General features: G+C 47.5%; 2 protein-coding genes across 3 annotated transcripts in view; both read right to left on the bottom strand.

The window, feature by feature from the left end:
- The window catches only part of MSANTD1 (Myb/SANT DNA binding domain containing 1), a 37,789-nt gene extending 22,519 nt beyond the window's left edge, over window positions 1–15,270 (bottom strand). Inside the window, exon 1 of the mRNA XM_063309755.1 lies at window positions 15,009–15,270. Coding sequence (XP_063165825.1) covers window positions 15,009–15,262 — 254 coding nt within the window. The 5' untranslated portion in view covers window positions 15,263–15,270. The remainder of the gene's footprint in view (window positions 1–15,008) is intronic.
- A 5,894-nt stretch (window positions 15,271–21,164) lies between these two features.
- HTT (huntingtin) overlaps window positions 21,165–27,604 on the bottom strand; it is a 188,566-nt gene continuing 182,126 nt past the window's right edge. For both annotated transcript variants that reach the window (XM_063310834.1, XM_063310833.1), the window contains 3 exons: window positions 27,024–27,186; window positions 26,262–26,422; window positions 21,165–23,262 (listed from right to left, as the gene is read on the bottom strand). In XM_063310834.1, the coding sequence (XP_063166904.1) occupies window positions 23,049–23,262; window positions 26,262–26,422; window positions 27,024–27,186 (538 nt within the window). In that variant the 3' untranslated portion in view covers window positions 21,165–23,048. The remainder of the gene's footprint in view (window positions 23,263–26,261; window positions 26,423–27,023; window positions 27,187–27,604) is intronic.

The following is a 27,604-nucleotide window of genomic DNA, read 5'->3' as shown; positions in this document are numbered from 1 at the left end:
ATCTCCGGTTTTTCTGTTTTTGAAGACAGGGACAATACTTGTTCTCTTCAGTCATTTGACAATTCACTGATTCTCCAGGATTTCTCAGTGATAATGGGCAGAGGCTTAGCAAGGCCATCAACAACTACCTAAGGATATAATCCATCTAATTCCTGGGGATTAGAACTCATCTGAGGTCATTAGGTGCTTCCTGCCAATGCTCCTCTCAAGCTGGAATCCTGTTTTTTCATACTGCACAATGGAATGCACATCTTTTTCTCAGAGAAAACTGAGTAGTAGTTGAAGAGTTTTGCTTTTTCACTGTTATTGGTTATTCTCTGACCATTTTCACCAAGCAGCAGATAAACTGTTTCCTTTCCCTTTCTCTTCCTTTTACTTTGGGTATCTCTCAGCTTGAAGTCCTTTTTGTGCTGCTGTTGTTCTTGGGATTGCTCATTAATCTCAATCTTTTCTACCTCAATAAATCTGCTACTTTGAGATCTGCCCTTCTTTCTGCCTTCTATATGTGTCATTTTTTTAAAAAAAATTCAGATTTTCAGTAAGCTTATGCACAGCCATGTTCGTTGTGTCACAGTTTATCCCTTTTCATTTCACACAAGAACTTTTTGCAATTGCATGGATCTTCCTTTCTAGGAACCTCCATCTATCTTGAGCTTCTTCACATTACCTTCTTCTATGGATTCATACTTCTCATTGCTCTGAGGTTATTAAAATATATCCTCCTGGGGCCAAAGTAGGTGTTTGACTACTGTGAGCTCTAGTTTCCCTTAATATCAATAATTTCGGCTTTATGTGGTCACTTCCCCTCAAAGTTCCTAGAACTTTCACTTAATCTACTTAGTCCCCTTCCACATGTAGTGGGTCCAGCATTTGAGGCTGGTGCCACACTAATACGTCCTCAAAACAATATAGGGTTTTCAGTGACCCCAGAAGACTGAGTTACTGAGTTGACTATCTTAAGGAGCTTCCTCCTCCTCCCCCCTATTCAGCCATATTGGCTTCTTCTAATACCATCTAGTTTTCTTTCACATTGGTAGTGCTTGAGATCTGCTATCTTTAATTCCCAATTCAAGAAAGCCCAGCTGGCTCCTACTTATCTTCCTTACTATTTCTCCTAGTTTATTAAAACTAGCCTAAAAGCTTTGGTTTGTTTGTTCTTTACCAAGCTTTTTGTTCAAACCAAGAACCCTAACTTTGTGTGAGTCATCTGCACCCAAAGCTCCTACCACTTTAATATCTTCAGTCAACTCTTCCCTGTTAGTAAGGATTACATCCAGCATAATGCCCCCTCAACATTTTGGAACAGCAAATTATCACCAGCACAGGCCAAGAATTTCCCTGATACTTTAATCTTCAGAGAGGTGCTTGCATAATCAAAATCTCCTATGCAAATGTTTTATGGTTTTTGAGGCATCAGTTGTCAGCTTTAATGAACCTTCACCTACCTCTTCTGACTCCTTTGGTGCTCTGCAGCAGAGTCCCAGCAGGATACCCCTTCAGTTAGCCTTTTTATCTTCCCCAGATGCTTTCAGCCTTTGTGTTACCTTCAGTCCGGTGGACTCCTGTACAGGCAAGTCCATTCCTGGTAGGCCACACAACAGCTGTTCCTCTGAAACAAGGTGTCCCATCAGGCAGGTCTAGTGTTCCACTGGTGGGATTCATCCCATGTGCCTGTAATCCCTGTAATGTCATCCTTGTGCTTCCGGACATCCAGTTCATCTTGCTTGTTGCCCAGACTTTGTGCATTAGCATAGAAACATTTCAGGAGATGGGTTAGACTTCCTTTTCCTTTCTGCGTGCATTTCCTTTGTTTCCTTGTTAAACTAATAATTTCCAAAGCCCTTTGCTCTGCTGCTGTATTCAGTTCATTACTTGCCAGTTCATTAGCTCATCCGTGGTCATACAACTGTGGCCCCCTTGTACCTCGGTATGAAAACCCGCTAAGTTAGCCAGCTGTCATCCTAAGATAGACTGCACAGATGTCATAAATTGTAATCAAAAAGTTTGTTTTATATGTTTTACTTGTATTACTTATTAACAGTCCCTACAGACTGTATGTGTGGCGCAGAGTGGTGGGCAGCAGTATTGCAACCGAAACTCTCCCCATGACCCGAGTTCGATCCCAGCGGAAGCTGGATTCTCAGGTAGCTGGCTCAGGTCGACTCAGCCTTCCATCCTTCCAAGGTCGGTAAAATTGTTGGCATTTCCTTGTTTTTTGCAAGGAGCAAGCCATTAAGTTACTATGGTAACAAATCACTCTGGCAGGGTGAACAGGACAAACTTAAGTATCCTCAGTTTTGGGTGTGAAAAGAATGACCATATAATGAAATTGCCTGGAAGGAATTTGCCTGGGCTTGTTACAGTTTCAGTTTCCTTTCTATACAGCCTCTCCTTCCAGTCACAGCTGTATGTGTGTCAATGCATGAGCTCGTAAATGTTTTTGTGCTTTCTGTAAATACATTTATTTTTCTAGAAATGCCTGGTGTGTGTTTTTTCTGATCTCTCGGGCCAAACACTTTCCAGCACACTCTGACAAAAATGAGTACCCAGCTTGCCGGGGAAGGTGACTGGGGAAGGCAGTGGCAAATCACCCTGCTTATAGTCTGCCACAAAAACATCACGAAAGCAGCATCCCCCCAAAGGGTCAGACATGACTCGGTGCTTGCGCAGGGGACCTTTCAACTTTCACAGACTGTATATACAGTCCTTTACGTGAGGTTATCCTTCAAAAATACTTTTATTGCCGGAACTTTATTATTTTTAGAAATTTTAGAAAGTTGGCTGGTGGGTATTTGAGTGGCTTTTGGGATTTTTTATCCCCTTGTGGGACTTTATACAAATAGTGGTTTGCAATTGTGTTGGCTGGGAGGGGGGGGGTTCTTACGTCCTTCCAAATGGTGCTTTTTTTCCTTTTGGGAGGAAACTGTAATGGGCTGTGGGAGCAATCCTGGGGAAGAGGATGGAGAGCCGCAGCCACGTGGGGCCATGCTTGATAATGGGACCTCGGCCCGAAGCAGGAGTGGAAGTTGAGGAAGCATCTCAGACTTTACCCTCCCTGGTTCCCTTATGGCATTCAGATGTGCAAAGATCCTGTTACTGTAATCCTACAATAAAATTAGTTTCAGCTTTCATGACTTTGGTTCCCTAGTCTGGGCTACCTTGAAGGGCTGACAGAAACTGACAGAATACTAATAGTTAACCAAATTATTGAAAGCCATCCCTCTGTTAACCAGGGTACATAGAGTGTAGCACTCACAAGATCCTGTACTTTGCAGGTACTGTTCCCTTTGCCAGGGACCACATGGTCTTTTGAGTGGAAACTGTTGTGGAAGCCTTACTCATGTCTCATGGGGCATGTTTATTTATTTATATGTATTAACCATTGCCTGAACCCAACCACATGTCACCACCCAGGCTGCTTTTACCAGCCAGGAAGGGCATGTGGTGGCATTCACAGTGCGGAGGATCCTTTCCACTTCCTCAGGCCCAACAGGATCAAACCAGTCCCAGATAACATGGTAAGTATGCTCCCTCAGCATCTCCTTAGACTGTGCTTCACACATAGAGTCCAACTTGGAATGGATCTGAGCGATTTTATCTTGCAGATGCCCAGAAAACTCCTCTGTACGGCCCTGTAGGTGGGTAACTGAATCCACCTTACCCAAAAGGGAACAAGCGATCTTAAACAGGGCCACCAGGTGGCAATCTGCGGACACAATAAGAGCGGAGAAATATTGACATTTTGCCACTCTTATCGCCACAAGGTAGGCCTTAATAGCAGCTCTAGCTTGTGTTCAGTCAGATTCGGTCGTCTTCCTCCAGTGGTGCACTAGACGTCTCTTAACTCTCTTCAGAACCCTCAACTCCTCCGTGAACCATGGGGAGCGTTGGGCTGAATGGGGCAAGAGAGGCCGCACAGGAATGATCCTGTCCAAAGCCCCAGCCACCTCCCTATTCCAGGCCGCAGCTAGGACCTTTGCTGGACTGTACAGTAGATCCTCGGGTATAACCCACAGCTCCCTCTGAACCCTACTGGGTCCATCAGTCGCCAAGGGCAGACCAATCGAATGGGTCCTGCCTCCCTGCAGAGTGGGGTGTCACAAGAGAATCTCAGGGTCACCAGGGTGTGGTCTGACCATGACAATGGGGACAGATCTAGCTCTCCCCTCAGATCACACTGCCACTGCTCTGACAAGAAAACCAAGTCTGGAGTGAGGCCACTGCCTTGAGTTGGGTCCCGAATAATCTGGGACAGACCCATGGCTGCCATGAACTCCTGAGCCACCTCCGAGGCATGCCCCAGGGATGGCAAGTTGAAGTCCCCCAGAACCATAAGCCTGGGGAACTCTACCGCCAACCCCAAGATGGCCTCCAGCAGCCCAGGCAGGGAGGTTGCCATGCAGCAGGGAGGCTGGTACAGCAGCAACATTCCCAACTGTTCTTGGGAACCCAACGTGAAGAACAGGGTCTCACAACCAGCCACTTGTGGAGCAGGGCCCCTGAAGGCCGCTAGAGACTCTCGGATGACAACTGCCACCCCACTTCCCCTGCCCCGGTATCTTGGCTGGTGCCACACCTGAAACGCAGCCGGGCACATTTATGAGAGGGCTACCCACCCCCTAGGCCCAACCAGGTCTTGCTAATACACGCCAGGTCTGTCCCCTCCTCCGTGATCAAATCACATATGAGGAGGGCCTTATTATTGACTGACCTGGCATTCAGCAGCAGCAGCCAGAGACCGGGGCCCTCAAGGATCTGCTGTCCAGGGCCTGGGGCTGAACCTGGAGGGCCGGAACACACCACCAGTAACAAACACCTGGGACATCTTCCCCGAAGATGGCCTGCCCTATGGCCTGCCCTCCAGTTCCCATCATACCTGAATTATCTCAATATTCAGGTTGTGCTGACTCCTTTTATCCGAGTTATCCTTTATAAGAGTGATATGTTCTCTTACAATGTTACCAAATTTTGTTTAATATCTGGCAAAATCCATCAAGACCTTGCTAGGAACATTTCAATCTATGTTTTTTATTCACCTTGTTTTCATTTTAACCCTATTTTATTTATTTATTTTATTTGGTTATGTTATTCAAGTCTGGTCAATGACCAAAATAACTTTTTCACCATTTGACTCCTTGGCCATGATTTCCTCCATGGCTGCTTTAGTTCTTAGCTTCCGTATTCCAGGTATCTGCTTATGTTACTCAGTTTTCCAAATTGAAGACTTTTTCTTGAGGTGACTAGTTTTTTGCCTAGTATCCTTTCCTGATCTGAAGGCTATTTTGGGTCGTTTTTCCCCTTCCTTCCCTGTTTTTTTCTATTCTGCAGTTATGTTCATCCATCAGCTTTCTTTTAACATCTTTCAGTGTTAGTTTTTCTTCTGTCTAGACTTAGTTGATTGTGACTCAGAACAAGGCTCAAGAATAGAGGAGGATGGGCAGGTGCCGGAGGAGCAAAGAGGTGATCAGTCCCAGGGGGAAGGCAAAGGTGAACTTACACAAGATCATGAAAGGTTTCAATTTCAGTGCATTCAATTTCAACATCCCAGGAACAGCCAGGTTTAATGGAGTGAAAGGATTGGTCTACTCAGTGGTAATCTGTGTCATGTTCACTGTTTCAATGTAGAGTATACATCCTAACGTTTCACATGCCATGGTGCTGACGCGCGTTTCTGTTTGGGAGGGAGCTGCTGTGAAACCTTGTACCAAGCTCTGTATCTGAATTCATTACAATGGAATGTGTTTGGGTTATGTTCTCTGTTCAAGGCCTTTTCCCGCAGACCATCAGAAACCGTTAGGAGCACCTGGGATTGTGAACTTGAGAAGATTCTACGGGGGGAGGGATTTCACTTGCACCGAGGGTTTTTAGTTTGAATTTGGTGCGCTTTCATCATTCTCAGCTTTCTTTGTGATCCTGCACACTATTCTTTAATAAATCAGGTATCTTTGAATTCCTGCTCATGAGTCTGACAGTGTTTTAGAACAGGCAACCATTACAATATGCAGCTGTGAAAGGTGGCCACTGAGAAAGAGTGGAAGAAAGAAGGCAGGATATTTCCAGCTTATGGGTTTGGGAAGACTAGCATGAGTGCAAGAAAGACCAATTGACTAGTCCTGGATCAAACAAAGGCCCTTGAGGCAATGATCTGCAAGTAGAGATTTATGGTGAGAACAGACAGTGCACTAGAAAAGAATTCTTATGCTTGGAAAGGTTGAGGGAAGGAGAAGAAGGGGAAGAAAATGGGCGGGGTAAATTGATGGGATCAAAACTATCCTTCAAAGAGTTATGAGGATCAGGTGAAGACGGTGAGCATTTTTCCAGGCAGGCACCAGGTACTCATCCTGACCTGATGGCACCTAACCAAGTAGCCTATCCGGCCTGGCAGGATCCCTGCTCAGATCAAGCACATTTTCCTCTGCCACCCATGTCCACAGATGCAGCACACTTAGGAATGTCAGACCTCAGCAGGAGAAGAGCCACGAGGAAATCCGCAGTGCAAGATCCTTCCCAATCTTCTGCCCCGGCTCAATTTGAGCACAAGGGGCATGGTGGCGGGTGGTCTTTCAGATCTTCTAGCATGCATGAAGGTATGCTGAGTGTGCTCAGCCTTGCCTGCCAGACAGATCCATTCGTACAATGACTCTGGGGTCATCTCTTCACAACGCCCACCGTAGGACATCCTACGTTGAGTCCCTCTTTAAACCGTTCAATTAAGGTTGACTGAGACCAGTCGGGGATTTTCCCAGTTAGAGCCTTAAACTCTAGGGCGTAATCAGCTATGGACATTTGGCCCTGGGTAAGATCCTTCAGCGCCTGCTTAGCCCTTGCCTTGGCCAGAGGATCCTCAAAATGCAGCTTTAATGCCCACATGAATTCATCGAAATAATCAAGTGCAGGGGAGTCAGCATCAGTTAATTGAACATACCAGTCAGTCGCTTGACCCTTCAACTTGGTGGCAATGGCAGTTATCTTAGCCTCTTCGGAAGGGAAGTATGCTCCAAACTGCTGCATGTAACTTTTAGCATTAGTTAAAAAGAAAGGTAACTTTGTTGGATCCCCATCAAACTTGACAGAAAAGTCTTTCACCCCCACTCCGGTTGGAGCGGAATCGGCAGCTACTTGCGTGGTTGGGCCCCAAGTTACACTAGCTTTCCCTCTTCCGGGTGGGGACACTGGTGATCGAGCCCTGTGGGGTGGAGATTCGTCCCAGAGCCGTCTCTGGCCCTGCTCCGCCGGCGGTCTGGATGGGAGGATGGGGGATAGTTGCGGGAAGCTGGGATCTCCTCCGCATCTCCCCTGCCCCTCCAGTGATAGAGACAGGTTTCTTAACATGTACTCTATCGATTTTATTTTGGCTTCCACCACTCTTAGTCTCTCAGGGGTTTGAGAGTCCTCTCTCCATCACGTGTTCGGCTTTCTCTCTGTGGACACCATAGTAGATTCTTTGTCTGGGGTGAGCGGGAACCGATACAACCGGGACGTCCCTGGCTGGGGTTCTCTCACTTCATCCCAGGTGATCAACTCTGCGAGCGATTCGCTGGGTGCCGGTTGCTCTGGTTCTCCCCCATTGTCAGATTCCTCCACCTCAGGACTGGAACTCGATTCATCCCGGAAATCTGAAGGTTCTGGGGTGAGGCTCAGTCCTCCACTCTTGACTACCAACTCGGGCATCATGCTAGCCGTCTCCTCAAGTCCCCCGGTCGTGAGCTTGGACTCGGCCATCGTTAACTATTTTCCCTCGCAAGAAACTAATCTTGGTAGGAGCTAACGGTACAACTTTGGTGATTCTCAGCTTTATGTAATGGTTGCCTATTCTAAAACACTATCAGACTCATGAGCAGGAATTCAAAGATATCTGATTTATTAAAGAATAGTGTGCAGGATCACAAAGGAAGCTGAGAATGATAAAAGTGCGCCAAATACAAACTAAAAACCCTTGGTGCAAATGAAATCCCTCCCCCCATAGAATCTTCTCAAGTTCACAATCCCAGGTGCTCCTAACGGTTTCTGATGGTCTGCGGGAAAAGGCCTTGAACAGAGAACATAACCCAAACACATTCCGTTGTAATGAATACAGATACAGAGCTTGGTACAAGGTTTCACAGCAGCTCCCTCCCAAACAGAAATGTGCATCAGTGCCATGGCATGTGAAACATTACAATGTATACTCTACATTGAAACAGTGAACATGACAAATGGTGGAGCATGTGGCCTTGGTGAGAGAGGTTTTGAAGAGACTATTAAATAACCAGTTGTATGTGAAACTATCTAAGTATGAAATCCATAAGGAAAATTAGATTATTTGGGATACAGAGTATCAAGTAAAGGAATTGAAATGGACCCTGGGAAAATCAAGGATGTGGTGGGGTGGGAAGCCCCTAAGACAAGGAGACAGCTACAGAGCTTCCTGGGGTTTGCTAATTTCTACCGCCAGTTTATCCTGAACTTTGCACAAGTGGCATTACCCCTAACTGATCTGCTAAAAACTAAAGGCAAGGCTGACCAGAAAGCAGCAAAATGACCAGGGGGCAGGGCTGAATTGGACTGCTGAATGTGAAGAGGTGTTCAAGCACCTAAAAGCACCTACTTCTGAGCCAGTACTAAAACACCCCGATCCCCAAAAACCCTTTGTAATCCAAGCCGATGCCTCAGATGTGGCGATTGGCACCATTTTGTTGCAGAAAGATAACAAAGGCATGTTAAGACCCTGCACATATCTGTCATGGAAATTCTCAGAGACTGAGAGGCGGTGGCATGTGTGGGGGAAAAGAAGCATTTGCAGAAAAATGGGTGTTAGCTACATGGCGCCACCTACTAGAGGGAGCACCCCATCCATTTGAATGACTGAGCACAAAAACTTGGTGGCCCTAAACTCCCCAAGAAAGCTGAATACAAAACAAATCAGATGGGCTCATTTCTTTAGGAGGTTCAACTTTATGCTAAAGTACCTTCCGGGGGAAAGAACTTTTAGCCGACACCTTGTCCTGCCTACCACAACATAACAGCCAACAGGAGGACGACACTGACACCGTCATCCCCTCTAAACAAATCTGCACGGGCATAACAATGTGCAGCCAAACACGACATCTCAGTAACCTTTAGAGACTGAGGGGGGTCTACTTACACAGATGCGAGAAGCCTTAAAAATAGAAGAGTGGCTGGCTGAGAATAAAACGCTTTTAAAAGAGCAACAAGGGTTGTGGTGGAAGAAAAAAAGACATTATGTGCCTGAAGCCCTTAGACAGAAGATATTAGAACAATGTCACAATGCAAAAGCTGCTGGGCACTTTGGGTTTGTGAAAACGTTGCACCTAGTACGCAGACAATTCTGGTGGCCTGCACTGCAAAAGGACGTTGAGGCATAAGTTGTGCCACTGCAAAACACATGGGGGGAAAACCAAAAGGACTGCTCCAAGAGGTGGCAATCCCCTAGTTGCCATTGGAAACAGATAGCAATGGACTTTATTGCAGAACTCCCTGAGAGCAAAAAGAAAACATGCATTTGGGTAGTGACTGATCTTTTCTCGAAGCAGACCCATTTCATTGTTTGCAGCACACTGCCCTCAGCCCCCCAGCTAGCCAGACTCTTTGTTCAACATGTGTATCATTTACATGGATGTCCTCATCGTGTGATCCAAGCTGCCACAGGCCAAGAGTTTGTAGCCATACCAGAGCTTCCATCAGAACCACCCACAGAACTGTCCATGGAGGGCTGGATCAAACAACTATCTAACAGCTGGAGCACCATTCAGAAAGCTTTACAGGAGGCTAGAGAGGATTACAAAAAATATGCTGACCGTAAACAAGACCCAGAATGGAAGATGAATGTGGGCGACAAAGTGTATGTATCCACAAAATATCTGAAGTCAACCCAGCAATCCAAAAAGCTAGGACCTAAGTATGTACGACCTTTTCCACTTGTGAAAGTCATCAATCCTGTGACGGTACGACTGGATATGCCAAAGAACTTAAAACAAATCCACCCAGTGTTTCACTGCAGCCTCTTGAAACCTTTCAAAGACTCAGACCAATGGCATCCTGAGCTGAAACCAACACCCTCTATAATGATAGAGGGGGAGCAACACTTTGAAGTACATTCCATACTTGATTCCAGAATTCACAGGGGTCAACTACAATACCTAACGAGATGGAAACATTTCCCTCCTGCTCAACCGGAGTGGGTGAATAGTAAGGATGTAAGACCTAAAAAAACTCACAGGAGACTTTCATAACACGTATCCTGATAAACCAAAGTAGTGAAGTAGTGATGGTAAAAGTCATGTGTTTATGTTTGCATCATATAACCCATCTTTTCTTTTCTTGTTACAGTCCTGGACTAATTTGAGAAGTTGTACAGCGCTGTAACACAGCTCTGGGAAACTATGGTACGAAAACCAATAAACAACCATTGACAACAGTGATAATAATTCAATCTACATAAATATTTGTATTTAAGATTGCCTCTTCTAAATCCTTTCCATGTCATGAGTAAGGATGGCGAGCAGGGGGCTCCCACCCAGACTGTCAAGCGCATGCGTAGCACTGAGGAACTGTTCAGCCATTCAAAGAGACACAGATCGGGACCGCCTTAACCCTTGGGGTTTATATGGCTGGGTTTTTCCCACGCTTCCTCAGTTTGTTAGGATTCTTGTTAAGTACTACTAATAAATATTAGAGACCAAGTCATTGTCTCAGTGTGTTTCCTGGTAATCAGGACATTCCATGAAATATGATCTAATATCAATTCCACTTACGTTTCTTGAATAAAGTTACTAGTAAATATATTTATGTAGTAATCTAACCCCAATAAACAGAAGCAAAACTGCACAGATATTTTTAGGATTATCAATTTTGTAACTATTATGTATTTCAACTTGCCGTGATCATGCGAAGTGATAGTACAGCTTCATGCTGCACTGGTCAGACGCCTGGAATCCTGTGTCCAGTTCCGGTGGCCACAGTAGACAAAGAATGCTGAGAAACTGGAAAGAGTTCAGAGAAGAGGGACAAAGATGCGGAGTGGCCTGGGGGCTCAGTCCTGCGATGAGTGTCTAAAGGAAATGGGCATGTTACAGAAGAGATGGCTCAGGGGAGACCTGATAGCAGCCTTCCAATACACGAAGGGATGTCTCAGGGAAGAGGGAGTCGATTTATTCTTCCTGTCACCAAGACTGAACTAAAGAGGAATTTCCTGACTGTGTGAGCTGTGAAGCCATGGAACAGCCTGCCTCCTGGAGTCACAGGGGCTCCATCAGTGTGTGTGTGTGTGTGTGTGTGTCAAGGAAAGGCTGGAGAGCCATTTGTCTGGGACAGGATGAGGATTCCTGCACTGGCCAGGGGGTTAGACTAGAAGACCTCCAAGGTCCCCTCCAACCCCATGATTCTTTGATTCTATGATGTAGTTTACAATCAGGGAATTCAAGGGCTAAATAAAATGAAATAAATAAATGTGAAATAAAACTCCCCAACATAGTTCTTATTTTAATTGCTAAAGGAATCTTAACCAGACCTCTTTCCCAATCACTCCCAAATTCAAATTTCAGTTGGTTTTGACTGATGAATAGGAATAGGCAGAATATTTAAAGCTTGAAATGTCAAGCTGGGAATTGGCACTTTGAGAGATGTGAGCCCTGAATAAACACTCCCATCCTAGAGTTTTGGACTCGAGTTCAGGATGATACTACTACTACTATTATTCCAAATAAATTATATTCCTACAAAATGTAAAACATATAATTGAAACACTACATTAAAACCAATATAATCACCCTAACCCTGCATAAGGAAAAAGAGAAAACTGAAGCAGAACTAAAAGCCCTTCACGTAGCAGAGGCCTGAGCAAAGAAAGGTTTTCAGCCACACTTCACAGCCTTCTGGGGGTGAGGATTTCATGGCAGCTGCCATCACAGAGAGAGCCCCCGGTGCACGGCTGCCCCATGTGCAGCTGGACCTTCCCCGACCACCTGAGTGATCAGCCACAGCTGGAGCAGCCATCCAGGTTCCACCTTGTTTAGACTGTTGATGTCCCCAGCAAATCTTAGACCCTCCTAGGAAGCCATCTGGTAGCCCTGGAGGGGACATGAAGGGATGCAATACTTCTTCCCCAGACACTTCATGCAGCTGACATGGCCATCACGTTCTTCACTGGCTACAGCTTCCAGACCAAGCACCAGAATAGGCGCACATTGCTGTAACTTAAGTGTGAGTTTATCATTGTGCAGACAAACAGAAGCAAGCTCTTCCTGTTCAAGAAAAGGAGAGATCAGAAATGTCACTGGGACTTTAAGTGAGACTAATCCCTCTAGGAGCACCTCAGATGATCTATCTTTTTTCCTAAGGGTATGCAAAGTCCACTCCTTACGCATGTGAACAGCCTATCTACAAGGCTGTTGTCTTATTAGGAGTCAATCTCAATTTAAAGGCCATCATCTACTCCACCACAGGACCTAGACCCTACACAACATGCACAGCCTCTCGGATTCTGAAGAATTATAGAGAAACAGAGCTGAGTGTCACCACCATATTGCTGACATCCAGCCTCAAGCATCTTGATGATCACCTCCAGCAGCATTATATAAATGTTAAAAGCATTAGGGGTAAAATAGTGTCTTGGTCAACCACACAGCATAGCACAGGCACCTACTACTACTCTCTGAAACCATTCCTGAAAGTGGAAGCAGAGCCACGGTGACACACTTCGCCAAACTCAGAAAGACCCTCTAGAAGGATAACCATGAAAATTGCCATGAGACCAAGCGGGGTCAATACTCGCTCTTGTCTTTGTCCTATCGGATATCAGATTGGCTGATTCTGTCCCAAAACGTGACCAGAATCCAGAGTGAAAAGTTGAGTCAAGTCAATTACACTCCTTCAAGAATGATGCAGTGGCACAGATATCACCCTCTTAGATACTTTGCCCCCAAAGGCCTTTCAACGGACTTAAAATTCCTCCAAGACTTGGAGTATATAAGCCAAAAAACACAAATCCTGTAATTTCGTAATCCGCTGCCAAACTTTACTGTAGAACCTTAATAGATTATGCAGAACCTTGGCTGTTAATTCAAAGCAGAATTCTTCAAAATCGCCCCCCCCCGCAAAACAAGTGAAAGTTTTATAAATACAACTACTGTAGCTGGGCACATGCAGATAAATGTTTACATGCAGAATCTAATCTTCAAATCTTAATGCTTGCTTTGAAAATATGTTACCTTATAAGTAGAACAGTTTACTGTATATATACATTATGCTATTCCCAACTATACTTTCCTCACAAGCCCAACTGTGGAAACTGGAACAAGGATGATAAGGACAGAGGGTGGCCTAAGGCCTCCCCATATTGTGTGGCCAAGATCCGGCAGGTAGACCGGGCTGTTTCTTTAAAGGGTGTGTTTTGTGCTGGCCCCTGGAAAGCCCCCAGCTCTCTGCATGTGGTTTTTTCTCTCTCTGCCACACACTGTGGATAATTTCTTGACAAAGGCACAGGGGATGGTCTTCCCTTTTAAAATGCAGGTGGTAGCCACGGGCTTGGACCAGAAACACCAGGCTCTGGTGCCAGACACCATCCTGTGAGTGTTGAAACTGGCAGCTTCTCTGGAGCTGTCAGGTGATCCTGCAGGCTTACAGGCCACCAGTTCACCCCCAAGTTCTGGATGGGGCACGTGGAGGTCCCATTTCCCTACAGGGTCACCTCCAGAATGATTCCTTCAATAGTGCCCAGCTGTCTTCTTTCAAGGCATTTTAATGCAAGAGAGAGATCTGCCTTGCAGTCATTGCAGGTGAGCACAATCTCTCCTGCTCCTCATGCTGCACATCTCTAAAGACATTTCTTCCTCCTTCCCATCCCTTTCCCCCCTTTTTGGTAGGTGAAAAGAGGTGGAGCATTAAAAACTGGGGCATTGTTTAAATCTATTGGGGAAGAACCTAAGTGCTCTCTGTCTCTTCATCCTTTCCAGTTAGTTTCTGAGATCTCTCTAGTCAACAGACCTGAAGCACGTAATAATTTTACTCCCTGTGCTCACTGGGCCTATCTGGAAACTGGCTAGGGCCTTTGCCTACAGTGAAAATTGAACCCTGTTGAGGGAGGAGGTAAGAAAGACCGACCATGCGGTTGAAGCCCTGCCCGTTTTTGTGGGCAGAAACCCCAGCAAACGAAGCTTCAAATCTTAAAAGCTTTTCGCAGTTGCGCTCAGTTGACCCACAGAGGACTTGAATACAGGGACGATGTTCTAACCGCCACGAGCAGGCAACCACGGATCTACTTCTGAGTAACTTGTTCATCAGGGCAGGCTTCTGCGTCCCGGACAGGGGAAAGCAAAGAGCCTCATCCCGAAGATCCCCGCAGGCCGGCTCGCTCTCAGCAGCCGCGACGCGAGCCGTCCCCGAGGAGCAGGCCGGGCGCGCACCCCCTCCCAGGCCCCCGGGAAACGAAACCAACCCCTCCCCCAGCATCGGGTCCTCCTCGGCCAACGGAAGCCCTCGCGAGTGGCGCGACCGCACGCGCGGCGGCGGCGGCGCCTCCCCTCCTTCGAGGGAGCCTCCCCGGCAGGCGGCCGCCTCTGCCGTCCCCCCCGGAACGGGCTCCTCCTCTGCTCGCCGCCGCCAGTGCCCGGAGCACGTGCCGCCACCGGAAGGAGAGGCCGGCCGGCCGGCCGCCAGTCCCCGGGAGGGGGCCGGGTGGGCAGGGGCAGGGCGGAGAGGCTCCCTGGGCAGGGCCTCGCTTTGCGGGGCCGGCTTTTGCGCGGAGGAGCCCGGCCGGGCGACCCTCCGCGCCGCCTCGCCTCGCCTGCGACGCGCGTTTCGGCCCCTGCCAGGCCTGGAACCGCCCGCGCCCGGGCTGCTTTCGGGCTCCCCGTTCCACTCCCCGGAGGCGGCTGCGGGTGCCGCTTCGCGCGGACGGGGAGGGCGCCCGAGCACGGCGCCGGCCGCCCCGAAGTCCCGCTCCCAGGGAGGCGGGTCCGCCGAAGGGCCTGCGGAGGCCAGGGCGTCCTTCGGGGTCGAGGCTCGCTTACCGGTACTGGAAGGTCATGTTGGTGATTTTTATCTTGATCTCCTCCCCGTGGCGAATCTCCCCCGTCATTTCAAAGAGTTTGTTGGCCATTTTCTCATAAACTTTGGCGTTCCTCTTCGTTTGCTTGAGCTCGTCGAAGAATTCCTCCCAGACCAGCATCAGGCCCCGCATCTCCGCGTCCGTCCAGTTCCGGGCCCGGCGGTGCTTCTCGCTCTGCGGGGAGACGAGGTAGCCGGGGGCCGGGGCGGCGGCCATGCCGGGGGCGGGGGACGCCCAGGGGGCTCTCAGGAGGGAGCCGCCGGGCTGCGACGGCGGCCTGAAGCCTCTTTTCGCCGCGGCCGGGAGCGGAGCGCGCAAGATGGGGCCTACATCTGACAGGCTGGAATTTAGTTAAAAGCTTTTAAACAGAGAAACGTCATTTTGATGTCATGTTTCCATAGCAACAGAGCAACTGCATAAGCTACAACAACAAAAACCTTTTAACTGAAAGGCAAAGAATCAGGACAAAGTTGACAGGCCATCAATATTAAAGCTTTTAAACACATTAGGCTTAACTAAGCCCACACACACACCCTCTCTTGCGCGCACGCGCGCAGCCCCCAGCATCCCCGCCGTCGCAGCGGCATCTCCACGAGGAGGCAGCGCGGAAGGCCTCGGTTTTAGTGCTCTTCCTTCTCCGCATTTCCAGCCCTCGGTCGGCCGCTCCGCTCCGCTCGGCTCGGGACCCTCTGCCAGTCGGAGCCTGCGGCCGGCCGCCCGAGCACGTCCAGGGTCTCTGGCTGGGGAGCCCCCCTGCGGCTCGGCCCCCGCGAGGCAAGGAAGAGCCCCTTCCGAGGGCTGGCCTGCTGCAGGGCGGGCCCCCGCCCGTGCCGGGAGGGTGGCCTCGTTCGGGTCCCGAGGGCCGCCCGGGCAGCGCTCGGAGACCGGGGCGCAACGGGTCACCCCTGAGGGAAAGGAGGGGACGGCTGCTGGGCGCTCAAGAGCGCAGCTACTCTGCGGCCCCGCTCCCCGCGGCTCTCGGGGCGGGCGGCCGACGTGCCTCAGAAACGCCATCCCGGACCCCCAGGGGGCCCGGGCGGAGGGGCTCGGAGGAGGGACGTGCGTTCTGGCCTGAGGAGAGAAGGTGTCTGTGGGAAAGCCCGTCTTTTCAGGCGGCGGCCCAGCAGCGGGGCCCTGCAAGGGACGGTTGGAAGCACCTTCGCGGGGCGTTCTCGTGCTCTTCTGCCCAGGCCTTGGGGCCCTGATGGCCTTCTCAACCAGAAGAACGGGTAGAAACGGGGGGCTCCCGAAGGAAGCGGAGGGAAAGAAAATCTCAGTTCTTATTTCCCGGCTGGTCTCTCATTCTTTCATAGTTGCTTTTTCCTCAGCGAAAGTTTCAAAAAAGTTACTTCTGTGTTTCAAAGCACTCTTTGGCTACCAGGGCAAGATCCACAGGCTGGAGGTGGGGTGCCCAGAGGAGTCTGCATCTGGCAGGAGCGCCGGCTGTGTCCATGCCCTCCCTCCTGACCCCCCTTATTGCTGGCTTTGGTTTTTTGTGAAGTTATGTCATTATAACAGGTGGGCTAACAAAAAATGAAATCCACCGTGTTAACAATATAATATTAAAATTAAACTGTGTTAATTTGACGCCTTCCCCCTTTGCCAAAAAAAGCTGTAATTCAGATATTGGTTGCCAACGAGGCAACAGTCCATTGCCCCAAATCAGGGGTCGATTCAGCTTTCCAGTCCTATACAATAATTCTTTTGACTCCCCCACCCACCCCCTTTGCCAGACCTACAGTTCTTAATGCCTGGCTAGATAATGGGGGTACAGCCAAGAGCAGGTGCATCGATCAATCTAAAGTCACATTAACAGTCTTCTGGGTTTCATTCCCCTAAATGGGAACAAGAAGATGAATCGATTAACCCTGGGAGGGTAGGTTCCACCTCCTCGGCTGCATCTTCATGAAATAAAATATTCTGTTCAGTTAATCATGCCAAAGAGTTATTTAACAGTATTTAAATTTGCTGGAAATAATATGCAGGAATGAGAAAGGGAAGGTCTCTTGAAATACAAAACAAATGTGTAGTTAAATTCAACTTATCAGACGAGCAGCTTTTCAAAGCAAGGAACATATATCAGCAATCCCATACTAAATAATCCAATACCTTTCAATGCTGCACAAGTCTTGGTTGCCATCCATGTGCGAAGGGTCCACAAATCTTAATGTCCTCGACTGAAAACACAGGCAAATAATATACATGTCTGACAATCAGCAATTAGGCAAGAGGGCAACCCATGGCCCAAACACGGGAATTTTGGACAAGCGGACTGACCCCTGAAAGGAAGCCAGTGGCAGGTCTGCAGATGGGTGCTCGAGCTCCATCCAGGCGGAGACCATTGGCTGCTTTTTTCCTAGACTACTAATTCAGGAGGAATATTGATCTCCGGAATATTGGTTCCAATGGGCGTCAGGGGTCTGTTGCTCTTTCTGGTTGGTTGATAGTCATGTGACAAAAAGCAGACAAGAATGTTTCCAAAAGAGGGTTCATAGGGACTCAGGAAGTGCGCAGAAGTAAATTACTGAGTGCCAACGCAGGAAGATATCCAACACTTTGAAGCACTGATAAATTATTGGTGGAAACACCAACTGTTGTTTTAAAAATGGTTTTATATTGTTTCCAGAAGTGGGATAAAGGGATGATTGCAACCTCAGTTTTCACCCCATATAAAATCTGGGACAGAATCTTACTTTGGCAGTTTTAAACTTGAGCTGAAAATATTCCCCCCCCCCTTTTTATATAGTAACATTTTAAATTAAGCCCTGTTGTCTTTGCTGCTGCTATTTTAACATGTCTGATAGAATGTGTCAGGAAACAAATTCCCAAGTATTTAAACTATCCATATTGTTCTAGGGCAGACCCTTGGACAGTCTATCAACACATTTGATCATTTTCCAAAAACCAAAGCTTTCATTTCAGCATGGTTAACTTGGATTTTCTTCAGGCCAACTTCTGTAAGTGAGAGAAGGACCAGGAATTTCAAAAAATCCTTAAAACAAATGACACGATTAATCTATAAACTTAAGCAGTCTTGTTTCCTCCCAAAGGTCAGGTGTTTAAGTGGGTCTGTTGAATGAAAGGTGCAGTTTACTCTTAGGCTGTTGCCTCTAGTCATGGCACCCAAAGCAGCTTCCGCCTCCACAACCTCAAAGATGCACAAAGGATCCGCAGAGCCTCCCCTCCGTTTCAGACCCCAGAAGGAACAAGAAGAAACCAGCAGGACCGAGCGTGGGGTGGGGAAGTTACATTAGTTGCTTTTACCTAATTCTCCAGCAGGAAAGTAAAAAGGTTGAGAGAAAAACAACTGGGATGTCCAGTTAGGCTCTTCAGGTAACAACTGTTTAGATGTAATGTGTTGCCTTTGTGTCAACTGGGACTGCTGTACCAAGGGCCTAAGAGCAGTTAGGGGAGTGGTGGGCAGCAGCGGTCCTGTGAAGGGGCAGGTGGGGGCAGCAGCGGTCCAGCCCCCCCCCCCCATGTCTGCAAGAGGAAACCTGGAAATGCAGCCCTGCAGAGCAAATGCAGAAGTTGAAAGCAGTTTCGTCTGTGCCAAGGTACAGCCTGGAAGAGGAAGGGGTGGCATTAAAGGACCGAAGTGGCATCAAGAGAGGACAGAGTGAGTGGAGCTGAAGCTCTTCTTCTCTTGGAGCCTTGGAGAGGTGCTGACCCACACTTAAGGGTGGGGAGCTGCCTCCCCACGTAGGGGTAGTGGGGAGCGGCGGCCCACCACCCCATGCCCACCTTCTGTGCCCAGGGATGGGGGGATCTCACATGGCCCCTGAGGGCCACCAGGGGGGAGATGGGGCCTGCCACGTTTGGTGGGAGGAGGGGGTTCCCTCAGGTGTGGCTGAAGCAATTTAGTCAGCTGTTTATTCTCTTATTCTCTCCTTTATTCTCGGCTGTTTAGCTAGCTGGGTGTTCCCTTCCATTGAGTCCCTTTCACCAGCCAGAGCGGCCTTCCCTCGGGGCCTTCCGCAGCTAAAACTTGTGTGCGGAAATGGGCCTTCTCCAGGCACCTTCCGGCGGGTTTATCCGGGGCTTCCCCCCGGCCGGGGCCTTCCCTCAGCCGGGCAGAGCTACGGGCTCCAGGGGCTTCACTCGGCTCCCCTTCTGGCCTCAGCCAGACCCAGGAGGGGTGAGGGGGTCCAGTACCTTCCCTTCCCAGAGGGGAGGTGGAAACCAGTCCCCAGCGGGCAGGGGGGGTGGCGGCAGGAGGCCAACCAGCCGGTCGCTCTTTGCCCCCAGGTCAGGGACCCAGAACTGAAGGGCCTCAGAGGGCTGGGTCCACCCCGAGGGTGCCTTTCCCCTCTGTACAGGGTGTTGTGGCCATTAGCAACCCCACAGACGGCCTCATATTCCCCTCATGTAGGTGCTTCCCATGCCGGGCATGACACTGCAGTGTGCCAGAGTCAATGTCGCTGTAGGAAGCTTGGTGGCTCCTGCGTGTTCAGTCTACCTAAGAGGACATCCCTCCATTGTAGTCTGAGTGTCTGCTAAGACAGCCTGGGGTATCCAGGATGCAGAAATATCTTTTCCATGCACTGGAACATAATGCTGATTTTGCATCTCCCTCTCCTCCTGGTGGGCAAGTGGAGGCAGCTGTGGGGAAAACACTGGATTCTCATCCCTTTTTAGTTAAGAAGGAGTGTTTTGTGGCATTTTCTGTGGAAGCTGTTGATTGTACAATGCAAATGGAGAAGAAATCTGAAAATCTCGATTATTCTAAAGACAGTAGATTAATTTGATGGGTGTCAAGCATCTGTATTATCCTCATAATCATGGTTGCGCAGACTAGAAGCCACCCAGCTGAAGAAGCCTTCAGGGACAACTGGTGGTGCCTTTGGTACCACCTTCGCAGTGTCTGCAGGGACATCCTGGAGAAGACCGTGGCGTATCCCTCTTTAACCTGGGCAGGTTCCAGTGTGTCCAGAAAGTTAAAAAAAGAATATGCAGGCAGACTTCGTGCATGTGATGCCTCTGGAGGTGCCCATGACTCCCAGGGAGGACACACCAATTCTTACTGAAGTGCTACAAGCTGGGAATAGAGCTTCCTTATGCATCTGTGTGGTTTGCACCAATCAAAGGTGGCTACAGAGTGTGGTCAAAAGAATCAAGATGGTGGCCGCAACAGGGTGATTGAAACTCTTTTTAGGTACATGAGATGCATGTACAAAATGGGCGGAGCATTAATTGCACTCTCATGGCCGCTATCTTGACTTTTCGGACCACACCCTGCTGATACCTATGCCTCCAATGGCATAGGAAGAGGACAAGAATTTAATTTCTTAAGCTTTGGGGGTAATACTCTTCAGAGTCACGTGGATGGCTGAAGGGAAAACGTGTGCAGCTTTTGAGGACTTGCCCTTAGAGTTTGCCAGAGCTTCCATTGCTTGACCTGGTTTCCGTTCCGCATCAGCAGAGCTAGTGGCAATGCTGAAAGAGCTGGCTAGCGGAGCATGGCGAGGCCTAGATGTGCCAGGCAGTGAGTCTTTTGGGGCCATGGCGGCAAACGTACTAACTTTTTAAAAAACATTGGTGGGTGGCACAAGGCTGCTTGGCAAGTGGCACGTGGCCCGTACATTGCGCAGGCCGGATGTAGAGAGTGAAAAGAATCCCCCACCGCTTTTGGTGTGGCTGAACAGAACCGCTTCAGGCACGTCCTCTGAATCGGCATAAAGACAATCTCCTGAATTACCCTCTTCCTCCCAGAGTTGGTTCCCCGCTTGGACCCAATCCAGTACATGACCCCGACAGTACGATAGCACAACCCAGCAGTCTGCAGTATCTCAGCTGCAATGTCCCCCTCCTCTATGACGGGTGTGTCACGAAGTATGTATTTCCCTGGCACTGCCCAAAATCAAGTATTACACACGTATATAGTATCCATGGCCATTTGTAAGTAGGTAGCACTTTTTTCTTCAAACAAACAAACATAAACAAAATCCGTATACCTTCAAGCAGACTTGCTGGAAACCTGAGCACAGAAAAATAATGGGTCCTTTTTTCCTGCTCCCTTTTGGTTTTGGACCAATGAAAAGTAGTTCACTATTTGGAGCAATTGGTTTTAATTCAATAATTCACACACACAAAATAATAGCTGGTCTACAAACGGAAAGTAGTTTAAACTCCGTTTAATAAATACATTTGTATGCATACATCAAATGTAGTTGCATATATTTTACATATACTATATACACTAACGCAGTTCATATTCCTTCTGATAAAATTAATTTTGTTAGCAAGAAACGTGGAGATGAATTCTACTATAGGAGTGTTGCTGAAGATCAAAATGTTGAACCTCCCAACCCTGTTTTGCCTCACAGTGAGGCACCAGCAGCCCCACGCAGGAAAACAATTGAACCTTCCTGCGGCCTCAAGCCCTGGAGGATGCCCCCCGCTTTAAGATTACAGGCGCTGCCACTGCTGTGCATCTCTTGCACGAGACCCCCTTCCCGGCTGGTGGGAAATGTGTGCCTCCCTCTTGGATAGTCCTGTGGTGCCTCTCCACAGCATGAGCAGCACTTGCTCAGCAGAGGGAAGGTAGGCCCTGAGCGGGGCCCATGCCATCCTCCCACTGGCTGCTCCCAGGGTGGATCTGAAATGGGCACCTTCGGGGCTGGGAGGGGAGGGGAGATGGCCTGGGGTGGGAGAGCCTCCTTCAGATTTCAGCGGGAGGGAGGAGGCAGGCATCACAGCCACAGCAGTTAGGAGGGTGGCTGTGAAGCAGAGGACCTACGCAAGGAGAGGAGGAAACATGAAGGGTGCAACTGAAAGACTCCGTAGTGCCAGGGTGCGTCCGTGCGTGTGTGCGTGAGAGAGGGGGGAACAGGGCAGGGTTCTTGCCAGCTTCTCTCTCTGCGTCTGCCCCCTTCCGACCTTCAGATCCTCAGCTGTCCCCCCCTCAGGAAGAAGACCCCATGCCTGTGCCAGGCCACAGGATCGCCTTGGCCTCTTCCTCGGGTCCTGGAGCCACAACTAGAGAAGCAAGAACCGGGCTGGGTTCTCAGCAGGTTTGCAGAGCTTGCTTAGTCTGAACAAATTGCGTGGCTTTAATCAAAAGGCACACCCAAAAATGGCTGCACAAAATGCTTATTGTAAGGAAAACTTTCCTAAAATGTGCGTGTAAAAGGTTTCATGGAGTGTCAGGTCCCTCCCCCCCATTGCTTATCCAAAGTGAATCCAAAGCACCTACATAAAATTATCTCTTACGTCCAATTTAAACTAATCAATATATTTAAATTTTTCAAAGAGTAACATACAAAAGATGAAATACAGAGTTTAAAATGTTACACTGAAGTGCATTAAAAAAATAGACCTAAAGAACATACAATAGGAAACTGTACCAAGCTATTCAACATATGTGGCAAATATTGTTTTTAACCGTAAGTGCTTCCCTGCCTCACACCATTCCTGTATCTTAACATACTATACATGATTTAGAACTATTTACATGGGCTATTTTTTAAACCAATATATTGATTCAACTTTTAAATCTAGAGGTAAAAAAGGAAGTATAGCTCCATATGTCTAATTTCCCCACTCTTATGCATCAAAATACGTTGGAGCATGTTAAACAGAAAAACTAAATTTTCAGTGTGTTTAAAAGTCTTTCTCCCTTTTCTTTCTCTCTGGCAACATTAGGAAATAACTACAAATTACAACTGAATACTTGCAGCTAGATGAAACTAAAGCATGGAGGCTTTTTAAATGTCTGTGAGCTCATACTGCAGAATTCACAAGGTTCAGCGTTAACAATATACCAATTCAAGCCGAGATGAACAATTTGCTTTGCATTCAGCACTTGTCCATATCTTACTGGACCTCGTTTTAATACATTCCTCACAAAAACATGTTTTGTGTTGTTTGGTTCAGCAACCATGTTCCATATGGATTACATACATAATAATTTTGGTTGGGAAATTTAAAAAATGATGCCCAGAATCTCCATTGTGTTAGATTCAAATGTCAACCTTCCGTTTCGTAATTTCTCTGCACTGTTTCAACATGGTGTGATCTTGTGAACATTTCGTAAGCAAGTCAGTAGACGATGATATGGATTTCCCAGGGATGAGACCACTTCAAAGATAGACTGAAAGGCTCTGCGATCCAATTCTTCGTCTATTTGATGCCGATAGAAATCTATGGCCACCAAACAGAACAAGTTAATGTCTATTTGTTCTGATTTTCCCATTCTGCTGATAATGTGTGGGAGACTTCAGAAAAGGTCAAGGTTATAACAAAGATGTACTTGGGAAAACTTCATATAAAATGGTATGAACTTTAACTCTACCATTCTGTCTAACTAAAATTCAAAAATATACTAAACCATAAAACATTGCCAGTTTACGATGTTCTTCAAGTGAATATTCTTCAACTATTTTCCTTATTTGATAGTTCAACATTTTGTAAGAATCAATTATCATATTATCATATTATTATATTCTTCATCAGCAATCCATATTAAAATTTAGCAGGCCTGATGAAGGCTGCATACAATATGGGATAAACATTATTCCCTGTAGGTGACTTCCACATTCCAATTCCACTTCCCAAGCCCTCAAAAACAGCTTGAACATTCCCTGGGATCAGTGTTCAAGTGAATGCCTGAATGGGGCTCTTGCTGATAAAACTGATAGCAAAGTACTATGGGATTCTTTGTGTTTTGGGATGCTGAAATACCATTTTCTATTGCTTAACTGAGTGGGTTAAAATAAGCTAAGTAGTAAATATCTCATTATCTCAACGCTATAGCTACTTCTGTGTAAATGCATCAAGTGTGTGTTGGACTTCTGTCTCCAGACCATGGTTGAGGTTGGGTTGGGTCTGGAGCTGAACTGTCCCTGTGTGGGGAGAAACATTCACATCCAGGGTCACATACTGGTGGACCAAACTGCATAACCGGCGGACAAAATTTCTTGAAATTCGCTCTGCAATCCAAGCATTTAACACAGGACTATATAAGATAGAATTGTTCTCTCATTCATTCTCCTTTTTTCTTGAATAATTAGACTGGTATAAAGCTGTCATTATGATCTTATTCTTCAAAGGGTTATTGTGATTTCTGCAGGCTCTGCATGCAATTGTTTGATAATGAAATGGTCTGCCCTAACCATGGAAGCTGATAGTTTGCTTTTAAAAATCGGGTGTGTTCAACCATCTGTTGATGCTCAGAGAATGGGAAATAAACACAGCATGAGCTTCTGAGTACAGAAAGCCAAACACGATATAGCAGGTATGACAGAGACTTGGTAGAATGACTCCTGCGATAGGAATACAGCAGTTGAAGGCCACCATTTGTGCAAAAGGAACAAAAGCAAGAGGAAGGGAAGGGAAGTTGCACAGGATCCTGTTAAAAGTGTAAACTCCTGGGCAGAAATCCAAGAGAATGAACTTAGAGATGCTAAGAGAGCACCTAGGTTGGAAAAGGTGGGAGGATGAATAAAAGCAATACTATGGTTGTCTACTTTTGCCCACCCAATCAAAGAAAAGATGGCCGATACATTCCAAAAGTAAATGGCAGTTCTTTCAAGGCATGTTGCAGTAGATGGGATTTGGGTGGGGCTAAATAGGTCCTTCCTGATTTGCCTTGCAGACAACTTTCTCCTTCAGAGGATGGAGGAAGACACAAGTTAAGATCTTGACTTCGCATTAACTGATAGGGATGATTTAATCAAGAAGATGGAAGTATCAGGATATATAATGTGAAGGCAAGAGTCACTGGAGAAGACCTCAACTGCTAGGAAAAACTTAGTGGCCAGAAGACCAGATAGCAAGATGACACAAGCAGGAGCTTAAAAGAATTCAGAAATGTTACTGACCAACTGTCCTAACAGCCGGAAACCACGCTGAGACAAGGAATAGGTCTCTAGTGTTTTATTACTGCTACGTTAGACAGAAAATCCTAACAAACTGAAGAAGCGTGGGAAAAACCCAGACATATAAACCCCAAAGGCTAAGGCGGGCCCGATCTGTGTCTCTTTGAATGGCTACCTAATTCCTCAGTACTACGCATGTGCTTTACAGCCTGGATGGGAGCCCCCTGCTCGCCATGCTTACTCATGACACCAACAATCCTAATGAAAGGATGTCCATCAGGTCATGAAGAGTTGGAAGCGACTCAATGACTGAGTAACAAAGCAGGTCAGGGGAAGGAAGGAGCTAGAGCAAGGAAGGAAAAAACAGGGAAACCCCCCCAAACCTGCATCCCAAGTAAAGGAAGGTGAAATTGGCCACATTTTGGAGGGTGGGGGTGGGGGATGGAGGGGGATGCACAGGTAGGTGCTTACACTTACAGAATACTTGTTGCCAGTCATAAAGTATAGTTGTACTCAAACCAAATATGACCCGTTTACATTTCTGATTACTTGGCTCTTCTTTTATCTTTATATTCATCTATTGTTTAAATGAACTCAGTATAATTAATTTAAAAAAGAAACAGAAGCTTTGGAATGGCTGACATGGAACCTTGTTCAAACAATCTTGACACAAAGTCAGTTTGCTAATAGCTTGACCAGAATCATCAAGTCCACTTGAATTCACACACACACATCAAAGAAGGTATTTTATCGCCAATCTTACTAAGTGTTGAAGAAACAGAACTATTGGTCAACCTGTGGCTCAGTTCATTCTTTCAAGAGATCTAGGTCTGAACAGCTGGAAGCAAGTTACTGTGACCATCTTTAAGCCTCACTCACTTGTTCTTCACTGTGTTACTCGGATTCCAGTGATTGAAGCTTCCAAGATGGCAGCCAGGGACATTTTTGTGCCCCCCAGCTCCATTATCTAATCGTGAAAAGGCTTGTTATTATGGGGAAGGCATTCTTCTCTTGACTTCTTCTTGAGGTATGAGAAGCGGTGAGGAGCAGAGCTATAACGTGAGGGTTTTTCTTTCTTTATTGCAAAGAGGAGAAGACAGGGAAGTCAGCCAGTCTACCTTCTCAGGCAAGTCCCTAATTAGGAAGTGGTTATGGTAGGTGGAAAGAAATTAAGCATTCAGAATTAAACTTAAGCCACCGGGCTGCAAACGGCTAAACCAGCAAGCCTGTCCGGAAATTTGGGGGAAGAGACTGCTCTTTGTGTATTTGCAAGCTGGCCTGCCTGCATCAACCAGAAGTATTTCTTTTCCAAAGTCAAGACTAACCCCATTACCACATTCCTGGAAAGACAAGGGTTACTGCAGAATCTGCAAATCAATATTGATTGCATAGGATACATCCCTGAAATCCACTGGCTGGTGGAAGCGCTGACAAAAAAGCAGGACAGACTCCACATTGCCATGGCAATTGGCGTTCTCTGGGTAAAGTTGGAGAGCGACAGCATCACCCAGTCCCGGACCATCGATGACTGGCCTGTCGTGTGCAAGGTCTGAAATACCTGCAGCGATGGAAACCGACAGTTCACACGCTTTGGAAAATTCATTTGGTAAATGCAGCAAATATACAACACTCTCTCCTACATACATAAAACTGTATTTATGTTCTGTTATTTATTGTTTTAGCATGTTTGTCACGTTCTTCATTCAATAAGGGCTTTTAGACATAATTATTAAAAATCAATTAAGAACATACCCAACCAGATTTGTGAAAATAAAATGCTGTGAAAATAAGAATAGTAAGGACAATGAGGTGCTAATTAAAAACACCTACGGGTCCTGTTGCCCCTGTGGTGGCTGACATAATCTGCAAAAGGAAACAAAACGAGGAACATCGGAGAGCAGCGCCCTCGGCAGCTTTAACCAACGTCCCCACTTTCTCCATCCAAACCATTTCAGACACAGAGGTGAAGAGGAGGGAAGAACGCAACAAGCCTGGGGAGGGCAGCAGCCCCCATGGCATCAGCAGGTGCTCAGTGGGGAAGGCTGGCAGCTCCTCCCTCCTGAAAGACCACCGGCCACCCTACTGCGTGTTTCGGAGACAAGAGGCGCCCATCCCGTCCTCCAGCAGCCCCAAAGCACCGTGTGTGATCCAAGCCTTACCTTATATAGCACTTTGGCCATAAATTGTGGGTAGGGTTGCTGGTTTGATAAAAATTCTCCAATAACTTTATTCATTACATCTTGTGGGGGGAAAAAGTCATCAAGAAATTGAGGGAGGATCCGCGTTACCACCCTGGCTTCAAAGGGGAATCCTTTTCTGATCCTGGGAAGAGAGCACAGCTGTCAGTCCCTGCTGCCAGCCAGGGGCCTTCCTCCTGCTCAGAGGAATGGCCGAGGCCAGGCCTTCTCCTTGGCTTCGGGGGATCCCGGGCCCTCCCGCGCTGCCTCCCCCATGGCCCACGGAGGTGTTCCAAAGCGGGCCCCCCACACTGGGGTGGCAGGTAACAGCAGGAGGTACAAGGAAGCCAGTGGAAGTAAGACACAGGGCCTCTTCCCGGCCTTCCGGGAATTCTCCTCCTCTTCCTCACCATGCTTCCTTTTCATAGGAACCCGGCAAAGAAACAGAGGAGGAGAGCTGGACTCAAGGGATGGCGGCAAGATGCTCCCGGAGTTCCATGGCGGAAGAGGGAGTGCCAGGGGCTGGGATGTGGCAGATCTTCCACTGGGAAACTGCCTCCCCC

This window comes from Candoia aspera, chromosome 8 (assembly GCF_035149785.1).
Source record: "Candoia aspera isolate rCanAsp1 chromosome 8, rCanAsp1.hap2, whole genome shotgun sequence".
Lineage (NCBI taxonomy): Eukaryota > Metazoa > Chordata > Lepidosauria > Squamata > Boidae > Candoia > Candoia aspera.
Note: the sequence above shows the minus strand (reverse complement) of the source record. Positions and strands in the feature narration are given on the sequence as shown.